Source organism: Anguilla rostrata, chromosome 18, assembly GCF_018555375.3.
Source record: "Anguilla rostrata isolate EN2019 chromosome 18, ASM1855537v3, whole genome shotgun sequence".
Classification (NCBI taxonomy): Eukaryota; Metazoa; Chordata; class Actinopteri; order Anguilliformes; family Anguillidae; genus Anguilla; species Anguilla rostrata.
The window spans coordinates 21654279-21670139 of record NC_057950.1 but is presented as its reverse complement, the minus strand read 5'-3'; the positions used below and the strand labels follow the sequence as shown (position 1 = coordinate 21670139).

General features: G+C 46.6%; 1 protein-coding gene across 2 annotated transcripts in view; it reads right to left on the bottom strand.

Moving 5' to 3' along the window:
* Positions 1–15861, bottom strand: part of bcl11aa (BCL11 transcription factor A a) — a 63315-nt gene that overhangs the window by 45215 nt on the left and 2239 nt on the right. For both annotated transcript variants that reach the window (XM_064317285.1, XM_064317286.1), the window contains exon 2: positions 13196–13540. In XM_064317285.1, the coding sequence (XP_064173355.1) occupies positions 13196–13540 (345 nt within the window). The remainder of the gene's footprint in view (positions 1–13195; positions 13541–15861) is intronic.

The window sequence follows — 15861 nt, the reverse complement described above, 5'->3', positions numbered from 1 at the left end:
ACCCCCCCACCCCCCACCCCCCATCTCCCCCCCCCCCCCCACATCTCACCAAAATTTCCATTTGAGAACAATTTTAAACTTACAACAACTTATTCTTCATTCAGTCATTAACAATTCCTTTTCATCGCAATGTAGGTCTCAGCTTTTCCTTAAAGCCTCTGCAGAGACCGGCGAGGAAAAACAACAACCGACGAACCAAGAGGGAAAAAATCACCACCCCTTGTGGAAACCAGCATATTTCATTAATTCTTTTTTGTGTTTTTGTTTTCTTTTGTGTTTCTAATTGTCTGTGCTCATTTTCACTTGCAAATGCGTCTTATTTGAGTGATTTATTCTCTTTTATTAATCTTCTTCTGAAGCACATGCACTGTCCCTCTGTCTGTAGAAAACGTATGAAATTTAAATCTTCATCCAAAGGGAACATAAAAACATGAGCAGAACAGTAGTACAGCTTTGTGAGTGTGTGCGTGTGAGTGCATGTGTGTGTTTGTTCGTGTGTGTGCGTGTGTGTGTGTGTGTGCAAGCTTACATATGGGGAGTGTGCACCTGCATGCGTGCTGATGCTTGTTGTGTGTCTAAGGGTGACAAACATGAACAGTGGACACTGTGTTTACACAACTGTTTTATGATTCCCTACTTGAATTTTTTGATTCAACAACACGTCACTTTTCAACAGACCAACACGCTCAGCAAGAAAGACTGCCTCCTGAACGACATTCTAATGTGAGCAGGAGGACGGACTACCTCCTGAACAACATTCTAATGTGAGCAGGAGGACGGACTGCCTCCTGAACAACATTCTAATGTGAGCAGGAGGACGACTACGCTGACAGATTCTAGTAAGAGGAGAACTGAAGAATTCAATGATGACAGGAGATCTGCTCTATCTCGACACTTCTAATTCAGGAGACGGCTCCTCTCTCACATTTTTAATGAGACAGAGGACATGCACACCCCAACGAATCAAAGCAGGCAACACACCTCTCACAAAATCAATGTGAGCATAGGATAGGACTGCCCTGAAAAGCATTCTGGGAATGATACTCCTGACTGGCCAAGTGGGTGTGATGCCAGGTAGGACGTGATCTACACCTCCTGAACGACATTCTAAGAATGACAGTCTCGGGACGACTCAACCTCCCATGAATTCAACTATCTAATGTGAGCATTATGATCCAGTTACTGGCTCAGATTGCTAATGAGGAGAGGAAAGCAAGAAATGACAGGCCACATCTGCTCGTATCTCACACTGCTCTCAATCGCTCTCTCTCTCTCTCAAACAGACACACACACACACACAAACAAACAAACAGGCACACGCACACGCATTTTGAAATCTCACATAAATAAACTGCAGAAGCCATAGGTAAGCAGCGGCACAGAAGAAGTGTATTCTGGGAATGATATCTGATTGGCCAATGGCTGGTGCTTTTGTTCTGAGCTGCCAGGCTTTAATGAAAAGTGATTAGATGCAGCACCCATCCTATGCACAGAGCTGTAAGGACGGAATGCACAGTCTCCGTGCAAATTCAATCCGTCAAATTTCCCAATGAACATTCAATCTCTAGATGTAAATGTAAAAGCAGCATTTTAATTTACATCACCAGTTTTCACATTGTGGAAATTCAGACCTTACCAGCGATGCACACTTTTCACTGCCACCCCTCCCACCTGCACATATGGGCATGCACACACACACACACACAAACACACACAGACGTGCACACGCCAGCACAGACACACACACACACACTCACATATGCACACACACACACGCAATCACACGCGCACACACACACACACACACACTCTCCTTATGCAGAAAGCTGACAGTGCTGATGTGCCCTGAATGCACATGGTAATAGGCCAATCAAAAATGCAAAACAATTGGCAATTACTGAGAGGACCTAATGGTCATTAGAATTTACAACTAGGTAATGAACTAAAGTCTGCCCACACCATGCATATTCATAAAGCAATTTAAGCTTTGAAGATTAAAGAAGTGCTTAAAATTCAAATGAGCCCAAGCAAATTATCAGTAAGACTCAGTCAGGAAGTAGAGGATTTTTGTGTGCGTGTGCGCGTGTTTGCAGCATTGTCTTCAGGTTTTTTAATATGCACACGGTAGGGTATCCCATCTCTACCCATGATGCAGCAGGCTCAGGGTCAGGCCTGTGATGCCTCGTGTAAAGACTGAAGCACAAATCATTTTTAGAATACAGTGTTTTAATTCCAGATTTATTTTCCTATGAAAAAGGGACTCTGTATAATTTACCTTCATTATTATTATTATTATTATTATTATTATTATCAGTATTATTATTATTATTTATTAGTGGTAATAGTAGTAAGCTTAATAATAGTATTAAGTATGTTAGCTCTGAAGACACCAACTATCAAAATTAGTTTCTAAAAGGAGAAATGGCTTCCTTACTTTACCCAGAAAGCCAACCTAATATTAAATCCTTCCGCTATCATTTCTCATTAATACAGGTGAAAAAGGGCCCACTTAAGTATTTAAAAAACGAGCCTATTCATGGCTTTCATTACTGAAAGAAACGGACGAAGGCGCACACACAGACGTGCACGCACGGTCCACCTGCTCGCGACGGAAGATACAGTGGCATACGAACAGAGATAACCGACGGCATGATCAGGGGAGAATAAAAGGGGAGGAGCTTTGCAGATTGCGGGAGTAAGTGAAGGATATTCCGGTGTATTTTATTTCCCCACATAAAAACGGAGCTAAAGCGCGCATCTTTGTCGGCCTCTGGGTTTCTATTGCGGGCTGCAGCTGCGCGCTAGCCCTTCGCCGTCTTCCGCACGCGTCTAAAAATAAAGCAATTAACTTATTGGCAGGCCCCGGTGAGGCGGTGCGCCGGGCCGGCTGGTGTGGAGCGAGAGGGAGCCTTGCACTCAGACCTCGGCCAGCCCAGAGCAGCCAGCGCTCCGCTTGACGGGGGAGGATTATTTCTTTGTACAAACAAGCGTCTCTCAGCCCACTTGTTAAATGAGAGGCACCCGTGAAACACTGCGGCCATCACAGGTGACGGGCTAAAAACAGGCTGCGATGCTTCAGACGCTGCCTCCTGCAAGCGTGCGCGCGCGCACCCAGTCAAAACCGAAAGTGAATTGACAGAATCAGAAGAAATCGAAAAAAGAAAAAGCGTAAAAGCAAGAGCAGATGTTCTGGTTCCTCTCTGCGTTTCCCAGCTAAGCCAGTGCAGGTTAACAAGCATGTATAAATACACTATAGGAATCGTGAATTTAATTCAAATTTCCAGTGCCAATAACATTAATTGTAATTGTAATTAAGAATTTATTATAAACAAAAATCAGTTTCATATTCTGTGTGTGATTTCTGGCTGATCAGAGATACACACAAACCTGTGAAATGAGTGGGATCTCAAGTTATGTCCCGTCATTAATCTTTCCCTTAACTGTCAATTTAATACTTTCAGCCCAGCGTCAAACTCACTTTACTGCACACAGTAATGGTAACACCTCCAGCAGCTGGAGAGAGGTAGCGGGGAGGCACACACACACAGAGCATGCTCAGCTCAAACACTCACACACACACACACACACACACACACAGCCCGCTCAGCTCAAACACTCACACACACACACACACACACACACACACACACACAGCCCGCTCAGCTCAAACACTCACACACACACACACACACAGCCCGCTCAGCTCAAACACACACACACACACACACACATACACAGAGCCTGCTCAGCTCAAACACTCACACACACACACACACACACACACACACACGCCTGTTCAGCTCAAACACTCACACACACACACACACACACACAGCCCGCTCAGCTCAAACACTCACACACACACACACACACACACAGCCCGCTCAGCTCAAACACACACACACACACACACACACACACACACACACAAGCCCGCTCAGCTCAAACATTCACACACACACAACACACACACACACAGCCGCTCAGCTCAAAACACACACACACACACACACACACAGAGCCTGCTCAGCTCAAACACACACAACACACACACACACACACAGCCTGCTCAGCTCAAACACTCACACACACACACACACACACACACACACAGCCTGTTCAGCTCAAACACTCACACACACACACACACACACACACAGCCCGCTCAGCTCAAACACTCACACACACACACACACACACACACACACACACACACACAGCCTGCTCAGCTCAAACACACACTCCCTCAGGTAACATCAGCCTCGGAGTGCTGAACCTTCCACAGATCAGCGTGAACTGAAAGGCAGCTTTATTGGCCCAGAGATTACAGCAGTGGGACACACAGGAAAGCCGGCTTTCTACCTGCACTTCCTCTCGGCCTCTCCGCAGCCAGAGTAAAACTGCTGCCCTTTCTTTCTCTCTCACTGCGACTCGTTTTATATAAGAGAGACGGCATGCACTGCACACACGCCACGGACTTCAGAAATGTACACGTGTGTACAGAGATCCTCTCCCATGTCTGAGCCAGTGTGGCGCGTGTGTCAGAAACAAGCATGTGGTCAGCCTCGACTTGACGGGAGACTTGTTGATGACACCGCGAGCAGTAAGCGCTGGTATAGCCCGGAGCAGAGCACTGCTCCTGTTCCTGCTCCTGTGCCTGCTCCAGAGAGCAGCTGAATTAAAGCCGTAGTGGGAGCTTCCCACCCGCAGACAAGCAGGAAATGGAACAGGAGTGTCTGAGGGATTTATGGGTGCCAGTGGGACAAAAATTCACCAGTTATTTCTAACTTAGTAGGTAAGCGAATATCAGAAGCTCCCCGCTCCGCAGAATTGGCAAAGCAAGAGTCAGGTCGCTTTGTGATGTCACTGCATGAAGAGGACATTTGTGATGTCACTGTATTAACAGCACATGTGCTGTGTGTGTATATGACTGCAGAGTAAAAAACATGATGTGCAGTTAGTAAGGCTGGAGAGATGATGGGATGGTGTGTTCCAGGCAGGATTCACAGAAGGACTGTCTCGCCAAATAGCAGCTTCATCACAGACACCATAGCACAGACATTGCCAGCCCGCATATGCTTGCTTGTGTGTGTGCGTGTGTGTGTGAGTGTGCGAGCGTGTGTGTGTGTGCATATGTGCATGCGTGCGAGTGTGTGTGTGTGTGTAGTATGCGAGTGTGTGCGTGTGTGTGTGTGTGTGTGCATATGTGCATGCGTGCGAGTGTGTGTGTCAGCATGCGAGCGTGTGTATGTGCGTATGTGCATGCGTGCGAGTGTGTGTGTGTAGTATGCGAGTGTGTGTGTGTGTGTGTGTGTGTAGCATGCGAGTGTGTGTGCAGCATATTCCCGCTGGAGGCAGGGGTAGGCCGCTGCAGTTGTAGAGGTGAATGGTGCAGACAGAAAGCCCAGAGAGGAGCCAGGGGCCCGGCCCCGCCCACGCCTCCAGCCCACACCCTGCCAAGGCTTCCCTGGCTGGGCCTGTGGAGGGATGCACCAGAGCCTGATCCCCCGAGCCTGAGCCAGGCCAGCGCTCACTATGCACACACACACAGGGATACCAGCAAGCACACACACACACACACACACACAGGGATACCAGCATGCACACACACACACGCGCACACACACAGGCATACCAACATGCACACACACACACACACACACACACACACACATGCACAGGGATACCTACATGTACACACACACACACACAACACACACACACACACACACACACACACACACACACAGGGATACCAGCATGCACACACACACACGCGCACACACACACACATGCACAGGGATACCTACATGTACACACACACACACACACACACATGCACACACATGCATGAATGCACACACAGACACAACACACAAGCACACACAAACACACACAGGCATACCAACATGCACACGGACGCCCATACCTACACACACACGTACACACAAATACGCAGACATACACATATACTCGCACACAAACGCAAACACACAAGTACACATGCAGCAATCCTTAGTACCTCTGCCATGTTATAAAACACCAGTCTGTAATCCACAGGGATTTATAAATAAGCTTTGTAGTATATAAACATTTTTTATAGTCACATTTTATAAAACACTGACATAATTTGAGAGCTGTGGCATAACAGGGGCATGGTGGGCCCTGGATTTCAGGGAGGCACAAATCCATGTGCCCAACAGGCAGGGACGAAGAAAAGGCTGCTCTTAAATTATTTCCAAAAACACAAGCCCTCGTCCCCCAAAAATAAAACCAAATCAACACAAGCACATCTCCCCTCTGTACTGTATGTGCTGATCACACAGTGCAAGCACAGCATTTACAAATTCACTAAAATCTCAACTCTACACCACTGGGAGTACCTCCTTCACGGTGCAAATACCTTAAAGGAGAAGAAACAATTTGTATAATTTCATACCGAACACCGAAAGAAAATATGAAGGAAAAAAAGCTCACTTTTTTTTTAAAAAACCTCTTTCAAGCACCCTAGTACAACCGGTTTACATATGCATGCTGCCAATTATTTGAAACCCGTGTTTTTTTTTTGTTGTTTTTTCTTCCCGGAAGATCGGAGGCGAGGCGTGAACAGAGACGCAGCGCACACCCACGGGTTTGCATTCCTCCCGTCGAGCGAAGGCGGCGGTTGGCGAGGGTGGGGGGTGGTGGGGTGGTGGGGGGGGGCGAACGACAGACACCCAATGGCGTGGGCTTCTGGAAGGGAGGTGGCACCGAGCCAGGGAGGGGACGGCTGGCTGCTAAATACCTTTGTTCCAGCAAAGCGGGATTTAATCAAATTCAGATAGCGATAGCGCGGCCGCTCCTGCGCCCTGTCCGGGGGTTACGGTAAATACAAATGGAGACGGCCTCCCTTCAGGTTCCGCCGGCTTTCAGACGCACATGACATGTTTCCACATGAATATGGATTTCCCCGTTTCTCAAAAGCAGGCCAAATTATGAGGATTGGACAAAGAGCCTCGCGGGGGGGGGGGAATCTCATTTTAAAACACATTTGTGGCAGTGCTTTTTTTTTTCGACTATGTCCCTCATTTTACAGGGAAATGTGTAAAGAACACGAGACCGACACAAAAAAAAAATCCTCCAGCAATATTTTATGCTCAAATGGATAATTAGTTCCACTTTAAAAATGAAAGCAGAATAAAAAAAAAAATTTGAACGGCAAACGCATGCGGGATGAACCGCCTCGCAGAACGTCGCTGGCAGAGATAATCCAGCCGCAGCCCACGCAAGTCCCGCATCGCGCAAATCGAACCGCGCCGCGTCGCGCACCGGACGTCGCGTCCGATCCACGCCCGTCGCGTCGCGAAGGCCGAGCGGTGCGGAGCGAGAGCCGAGCCTGGCGCCGCGCAGCCTCACGAATTCAGCGCCGCCGCGCGGCGTCCCCGATCCCCACGGGTACAAGGCGCAAACGAGCGCGCGCAGGCGTAAAACGCGCGGAGCCACGCGTCCTCCGACGGGAAGCGGATCCGTGACCGCCTCCGCCCGTTTTCAGGGACAGCCGCAAGGCATGCTGGGATAGCCGGCCGGGCGAGCCAAGCCTGCGAAGTGACCGGAAGGACGGAGGGGGATACGGCGCGATAACCAATCAGATTAAAGATCCGACGAGTAAACCGTCCCCCGTTTTAAACGTTTTATTACGCACACGAGCGACCGGTTGTGGGAGGGGAGAGCGATGGCGGGCGATCTGCTTCAGGGTCACCCTGACACCGCCACGACGCGCGGCGAAAACTGGCTCCCGCCGTTCGGTCCGACAGACAAAGGGAAGGAAGCGCGGAGGCCCCGCCCCTTCGCCCCTCATCAAGCAGGACGAGGGCCTCACTGACGGGCCACACCCAAAATCATCCGGCTGGGCCTCTCTTCCGTTTTCAGGTTCTGGTGTCACAAAGGGCAAAAGCTAAACCATCGACAGGAAGAAATCAGGCTAGGATCACAAGCAGACCCCACAGTGGGGAGGACTGACTGTGACGTGCAAGCAAAGCACACAGAGACAGCTCAAGTGTTCTCTACAGCACAGACATGTACAACCACCAGGACAACCTGATTTAAAGAAATTACCTTCTTCTCTATTTTTCACAAAATACTTCAATGATCATATGAATAATCATAAAAAATGAAAGGGACCATCTGGTATCTACAAACCAATACCCAGCACAGGACACCAAAACAGACATTCAGAAACACAACCGCGTGGTCTTGCATGGTCGTTACGAAGAGGCTTTTAGATTCTGTTCTCGAGGAGTATGAAAAATGCACTTGCATGCCCTGGAAGTTTCAGAAACACACGTATAGCATATAAACAATTCCTTTAACAGCACACTGAAGTACTGGGACTTGTAACGGCTAGTTAACCCAGCTCAGGCATCTCTCCATTCAACTTCACCATCAATTCAGGGTGCATATTTGTCAGTCCATATTGGCTGACACCAATTACAATACCTCCCTGTTTTAATGATAGCAATATGTAGGAATCAAGTTTCTACATTCATGGGAGATCTGGATGGGGAAAGATATCCACTGATGAAGTAATATTAAATAATAATTACATTTTATTTATATGCAAAAATGCTTTTGTATAATATTTGACTGAATCGAGAGCACACGTCTAGGGAGCTACAGAGTCTCTGTATAGCTTGGTGAGTTTGGGTGGTTGAAATGAAAAATTCTAAACAAAAAATAAAAATATGAGATTCACATGTGTGTAATCATGTGTTTTCTCAGGCACGTCATCATGTGTCATCATAGCAGCCATCATAACAACCATAATCACAGCACCAGCCCAATACATGAGACGGCCATTACCAACCAATACCGACAACACTGATATTAGCTACATGAAACAAATCTTACACTGCTGGTCACACGTGCATGCACACATGCACACACTGTGCACGCACGCGCGCACACACACACACACTGTGCACGCACACGCACACACACACACACACTGCACCCACACACACACACACACACACACACACACTGCACCCACTACACACACACACACACACACACACACACACACACGGCAGCCCTGGCTTAAAAGTTGCCTTTTCACCCCCTGAATCATCGGACAGAGGCCGGAGCAGGAATACACTGGGCTAGCGAGAAGACATTTCCCAAGCAGAACTATTTGCAGAAGTTAACAAGCGCTGCGGAAACAATTTGCTGTTTAAGCAGCAGGCGATTTTTAAAACATCTCGAAATAAGAACAAACGCCAGTCGCACAATACCTTAAAAAATAGGCCAAATTAGCCACCCGGCCTGGCTGCCCAGCGGTGTTAGAACAGGCACGCGTGTCACACGCCAGCCTACAGCGCACTGTAATTGATTCAATATTAATTGGATGATGGCCGACTTACACCGACTATTGCAACCACAGCAATAGCGACAGAGAGAGAGAGAGAGAGAGAGAGAGAGGGGAAGAAAGGGAGAGAGGGAGGGAGAGGGAGAGAGAGACATGGAGAGAGAAAGGGAGGGAGAGAGAGAGAGGGAGAGAGAGGGGGAAAGAAAGGGAGAGAGAGAGAGGTAGAGAGAGAGAGAGAGAGCTTCAGAGGTTCTAAAACACAAGCCGACAAAGGCATTTAAAACACAATTATGCGCGGAGGCCCGTTCTGCATGGTGGCGGTGTTAGTCTGGACTAATCGGCTGCTCCGTTTCAGGACATTCATAATTTTAAAAGGGCCGCGGCAGCGGTAGACGTCTCGAGAAATTGTTTGTTATGCAAATGAAAGTTCATTGTTCCGGCCAACACGCATTCTTACGGCCAATGAAAATTCCATCTGTCATTTGGGCACGTATCTGGACGCTGCGCTTCGACCGGGAGATCGGACAGCTGCTTTACGCTTTTATTGTTTACAGTTTTCCTCATTAAAAAAAAGCTCACAGAAGAAATTGAGATCCTGTCACTCTTTACACAATCGGCGCGATTAGCGCTGTGATATTTGGCATAAAAGTACTCGCCATGACCGGAATACTTTATTTATTAGCTTCCAGTGAGTCTCAGCTTTCAACCTAGTCTAATTTTGGGTGTGATTCGGAGTTAAAACAATAAAACAGCAAGGTTTTAAAATGGAATCAGCAGCCCTTCACATTTACACTGAAGGGGCCAGCAGGGAGGGGGTGTGTGACCCCCCCCCCATGCCCCAGAACTGGGCCCCTCTGCCCGGGCGCAGGCTGTGAGATCTTCACTCAGCTTCAGCCAGACAGGTACTGCCTTTCGTCTTTTTACAGGGGGCAGCGCCGTATGTAAATAGGGTGTACATCACCCACGCTGGGCCGTCCATATTTGGCCTTTTGAGCCAGGCAGGGAACCTCTACTTCCCCCTCTTTGCCTACCCACTGTCCCAACACTAACCACAGACTGGGAGCACAGGCCTTATCATTCCGCCTTCATAACAACAGCAGCAACAACAATAACGCTACTACTACTACTACAACTACTACTACTACTACTACTAATAATAATAATAATAATAATAATAATAATAATACAGCAACAACAACAACACCTGCACTTTCCTAGCTTGAGATAAATATGTAGTAACACTGAAGCATTAAGTTTGAGTTGAACATAACTTTGACCTAAGTGTGTGACTCATAACAAAGAAACAAAGATCACACTAATAATTACAATATAATAAAGTTATAGGGCTGTAAAGTGCTACAATGTAATAATAATAATAACAAAAATAAAAACAGCAACAATAATAACAGTAATAATAAAAATAGTAATAATAATAATAATTATTATAATAATATTTAATAATAAATGTAGCCGTCACATTGATGCTAATTATTCATATCCTCTCTCTTCCGTTGCTTGGAGATTGTCAAGAAAACAATTAGGACTCCAGCAGACAACAACTTCCTCAACAGCAGAAAATGAATTTTAAAGTCTCTTGAACGCATGAAGCATTTCCCCCCTCAGCCCCCCTCATATTTACACATAAAGACCAATACGGAGCTTTAACAAGCGCTGCTGACAGAACAGGGGGGGGAAAGAAAACAGAACGCAGTCCTCAGTGAGGATTAGTTCATCTATTCATTTTTTTTTTTTGTAACTGACCATGCAGGCATTTTAAATCAAGTGTTAAGGAGCTGCTACTCAGATTTAGCCACCGCAGAACGGTTTTACTAAAGAAAAAAAACAAACCATAATACCAGTGACCCAAAGCTCCCAGATGAACCTTTTTACATTATCATGCAAATGAGTTTAATAACCCAGTTTAGCTGCTGACAGAAGCAAGACGCGTATGTGCGATGGCGAGCGTGGATAAATAGGTTGTATAATTTGTGCTGAAAACGCAGCGGCATCTTTAAAACAAAGGGGGTTAACCAGACAAACACGACCCCGGTTAGCGGCGCTGGCGATTAAGCCGGAGCTAACGGAACCGAACGTAAATGTTTGGCCGGTGAGAAAGAGCGAGGCGCGCGTCCGCGTCCGCTGAAGAGGGCCGATTGTCACTGACTTTCTGCACGTTACAGAAAGGTCCACAAAACCACTTCAGCCAAGCTGATCTCAATAAGTAGCAATTATCGCGAAAGCAAAAGGTCAAGTGCAGAAAATGTTCTGGCCAGGTCGATGCGGAAGCCCAAGGACTTCCTAGAATAGGAATCTGAAGCAGAAGGCGCCCTGATCAAAAGAAAAGGCAAGACCAAAAGGCTCGTGATTAAGACACGCTCCCTTATCAACACCCCCTCCACCCCCCACCCGCCCCGCTCCTAACCAATCCACACGGCAAACTTATCTCTAAACCAGGATGTGGACTGGACTGCAGGCACATGTTTTAAATACACAGAGAAGAGCCAAAGACTTATAGCTACCTTGGGTCAAGCTTTAACCCCATGGATTCCAAAGATTTTTTGTAAAAAACTTGTTTACAGCAACATGATAAACGGTTTTGTTTTGCATCTCTTTAACTTCACTTCCTGCTTCTGGGGACTTTGTTCAGTGCTGAAAGCAATCCACTAGACGCTCTCCCCAATTCCAAATGCGGGGAAAACGACAACAAATAATTTGCGGTATAACAATTCTTTAACTGAATTACTCTTCCGCAACGACCAAAAATAACCGAGCGCCTTCCCTTCCCCTCTTTTTTTATTTTGGTAAGAAAGTGAAATGTGCAGGCCCTCATTTACACGGATAAGATGTGGCCACGTGAAACCACAGAGAAGTCAAGATACATCTGCCCAAAACCCACATCAGAACATCCAAGCTGCCCAGGGCAGCGTTTCTCACGGGCATGAGCGAGCGGACAGGCTAAGGGACCCCCCCTCCACCCCCTCCACCACCCTCACCCCCCCCCCCCCCCTCCAACCATCAACCGTTTCAAAGCTCCCCTCCAGACCAGAGAACCTTCCCCCTTTTTCCTGGGATAGGTCTGTTTATGCACAAACCATAACACATGCACTCGGTCTCAGACTTTCCAGCCTGGGCCAGTCACAAATGGCAAGTTAAAGTCAAGGTCGCCAGTGTCACTTTGTCATTGGTCTACATTTGACTAGTGTGGAAAAAAAAGGCTCTCAAACTCTATGGTTCCTGGGACAGTTGCAGAGCTGGGGAAACCATTTCACCCCAGTAGTTTGGAGATAGCTTGGCCCTCAGCTGAGGCCCCATTCTACAGGGGTCCAAAACAACAGTCCCCTGGACGTGCTTAAAGCCTACAGAAAGCCGACTGCCAAAGCCATGGGCCCGAGCCAGAGATGATGGTAAATGACACTGCATATGAACAGCCGTTATAACCACGCACACCGCAGAACGGCCCGTTCCTGACACTCCAGGAGCACAGGCATATGGCAAAGGTATCTGACAGCGTTATTGCACTGTTCTCGCAGTGCGGGTACGCTGAAGATCCCCGCCAAATGAAACTGACAAGACGCCGTCTCCGCGTTCCCCGTCCAAGACAACCAACCCCCACCGAGACGTCACGCGCGCCGCAGCACGCAACGCACGCGTCCCACGCGCACGCGAAAGCAGGAAGTCGAGCGCGCGCGCGAGAGAGCGCCGGTACGCAGGCGGCGAGCGATACGCGAGACGCGACTTCCTGTCAGCGCGGTCCATCGGTGCGTGCGCGCGTACGTGCGTGCGTGTGTGTGTGTGTGTCCTATTTGCTGTGTTTTGTTTTTATTATGGTCTGCTTCGGTGAGGTCTGGTTACCTGTTACGTTCTCCTGTTTCGGGCAAATCCCTCGGGACGACGTGGACAGGCAGTCGTCGTCCTCCGGCGTGACCTGAACGCCCACCTCCACGGGGACGGAGGCCCGGCGCAGGGGGCCGCGCGGGGGCGAGGCCGACGGCGGTTTATCCACAGCTCTGTCCGCGCACATGCTGCCGCTGCATTGCTTCCGCTTGTGCTCAATAAAAACCAGGATATCCCCCAGAGGGAAGTTCATCTGACACTGGCCACAGGTGAGGAGGTCCTGATCCGCTTCCGGAACCACCTGGACCAGGCCTCCGTGCTCCTGCTGCTGCTCCTCCGGGAGGACGGCAGCCAGGGGCTCGGCTACACGGGGGGGGGGGGGCAGACGGGGAGAGAGAGAGAGAAAGAGCGAGGGAGGGAGAGAGGGGGGGGGGGAAATTAGACCAAAATGTCCCGCTGACCAGCACCCAGACTGTGGAGCAGTAAATAAAAAGATAATTGTGACTGGCTTTTGCTTGTATTGAATTTGCGGTGCCATCTTTCCAAACAATGGAGTTTTTCTTGTCATTTTTTAAACAAAGGTCTCGCAAAATTACTTCTTCACAGGTTCATAAAACGCAGAGATGCTTCCTGTGGTTCTGCTATTTCTGTTCCTGTTGTCAGTACTGGCTTTTTACACACTGAATTTTCCTAACTACTTATAAGCATTTATTATTCAAATTAATACCAAATGAAAAGCCGCACGCTCATCTACTACCCTATTTACAATTTGTTTTTATATTTATTTACAGATGCAAGACATTCAACACTTTTAAAATGGCCCATGCAAAAACAGCATCATTGTAAGACAAGAATGAACAGGCAATATGTGAATTTAAATGAACTGCTTTCAGCCTCCCAGTTTTTTTTTTCTTCTAGCATTTATCCAACCTTCTTGATCTTAAAATTGGAAAGCCATTTAAAATGTGAATAAAACATTATGGGTAGGCAGTGAAAGCCCGTGAATTCTTAAATCTAATAGTACGTCTAGGCTCTTCCACGCGCATCAGTTTTATTTCCTTGATGACCACTTTCGCGGCCGGAAATCAGTGTGGGAAAACGGACAAGCAAGGGCTTAGCTCAGAGACTGAAATGTTAGAATGTTAAATGATCGCACAGTTCTCTCACTTCTGACCAGTCACTGAACAAGGACCAATGGGACAAGGGACGGGAAAAGATGAAGACAGTTAAAGAGTTTTGAGTAAACGGTGAAGAAATCCACTATTGTAGTAGCCCGAAACTAATGTTATCTTAAATCTCTGTACAGAGGTGAAAACACTACGAGCCTCCTAATGGTTAAGTACCTTGACCTTCTTTACTAAGCTGCCAATTTCACATTTTAATGAACTTAAAACCACAGAGAATCAAAAAATAGATTTTAATTTGAGTTTAGGATGATTGGAACAGATTTTGATAAAAGTGCTGGGATCTTGTGAACTGAGGTTAAATTTATTTCAGCCCAACCTAGACCAGATACTGAGGGGCGTATGTGGATTAGCTCCCAGACGTGCTTGCGAGAAAATATCATTTGAAAGACGCAATCCTACACGACATCTGCGCTCGAACTAGGACATTGAGATAACGTGATAATTCCTGTTGCTGCTGCTACTACCCTTAGTTTTATGCCGGGTCAGCAGCGGGAATTGTCTGGGTTGTACAGCATACCAGCGCATTTAGAAGCATCAGATAATAATAATAGGAAGACTAGGCTATGGCGTTGCGTGCAAAGGCTCGAAGTTGACCTCAGAACTGACCACATCGGTTACAAAAGACTCAGATCTTTTTTAATCCTACTAGATTTTCAACAGATGCGTGCATCTTGGTACTCATTTCGGTCATGCTTTTTATGACTTGTTTATGGCTGTCAAGTGTGTTTCCTTCGCTATATATATATATATATATATATATATGGTCATATTAATTTTACGAGTTAAATATTTGCATTGTCTGAAGTAAGTTATCATTTATTTCGTAAAGTATATAAACGTGCAGGCTATGGATATCGTACAAAGAGAGCAGTAAAAACTACTCACTTAGGTACTGTGTAAATGTTCAATAGAGAATGAGTATATTTTCTTAAGAGGCGTCTTACTGAATAACCCCTATTTTATTATCCAAATTGTAAAGCAATTTACATTTTAAAAGAGGTTGAAAGTGCAAAAATATTTCACAAGCACGTTTGTGAACAGACGTATATTTTCGTCAAAAATTGTGTACAATATTCAAAGTTGTTCACGAAAAAACTTTTATATATTTTTACTTCGGGAATTTAAGAATTTAAGGCAGCACATTTAACGGAACACAACACAATTCAACTGACCACTACGCGTTACAGCAACATTATTCGTGTGATGTACGTCGTGTAAGAAAATAAGTTTGTATGTTAACACTATTGCACTAAACACACGTGGCTTAAAACCGAGCATCAGACAACTTGTGCAATATTATTCCCCTCTGTCGTTGAACTGCAATGTATTTCAAAGGTTAAAAGGAAAAACGAACAGCTATCACTGTTTGACTCGGAGTAAAAAAAAAATACATATTCATAAATTAGATTTAAAAATAGCAGAGATTTACATACGCGCGTTTGGCGTAGTTTTTTTTTTTTAAGCTACTGTGGTGTATTTATTGCTAAATGAAGGAAT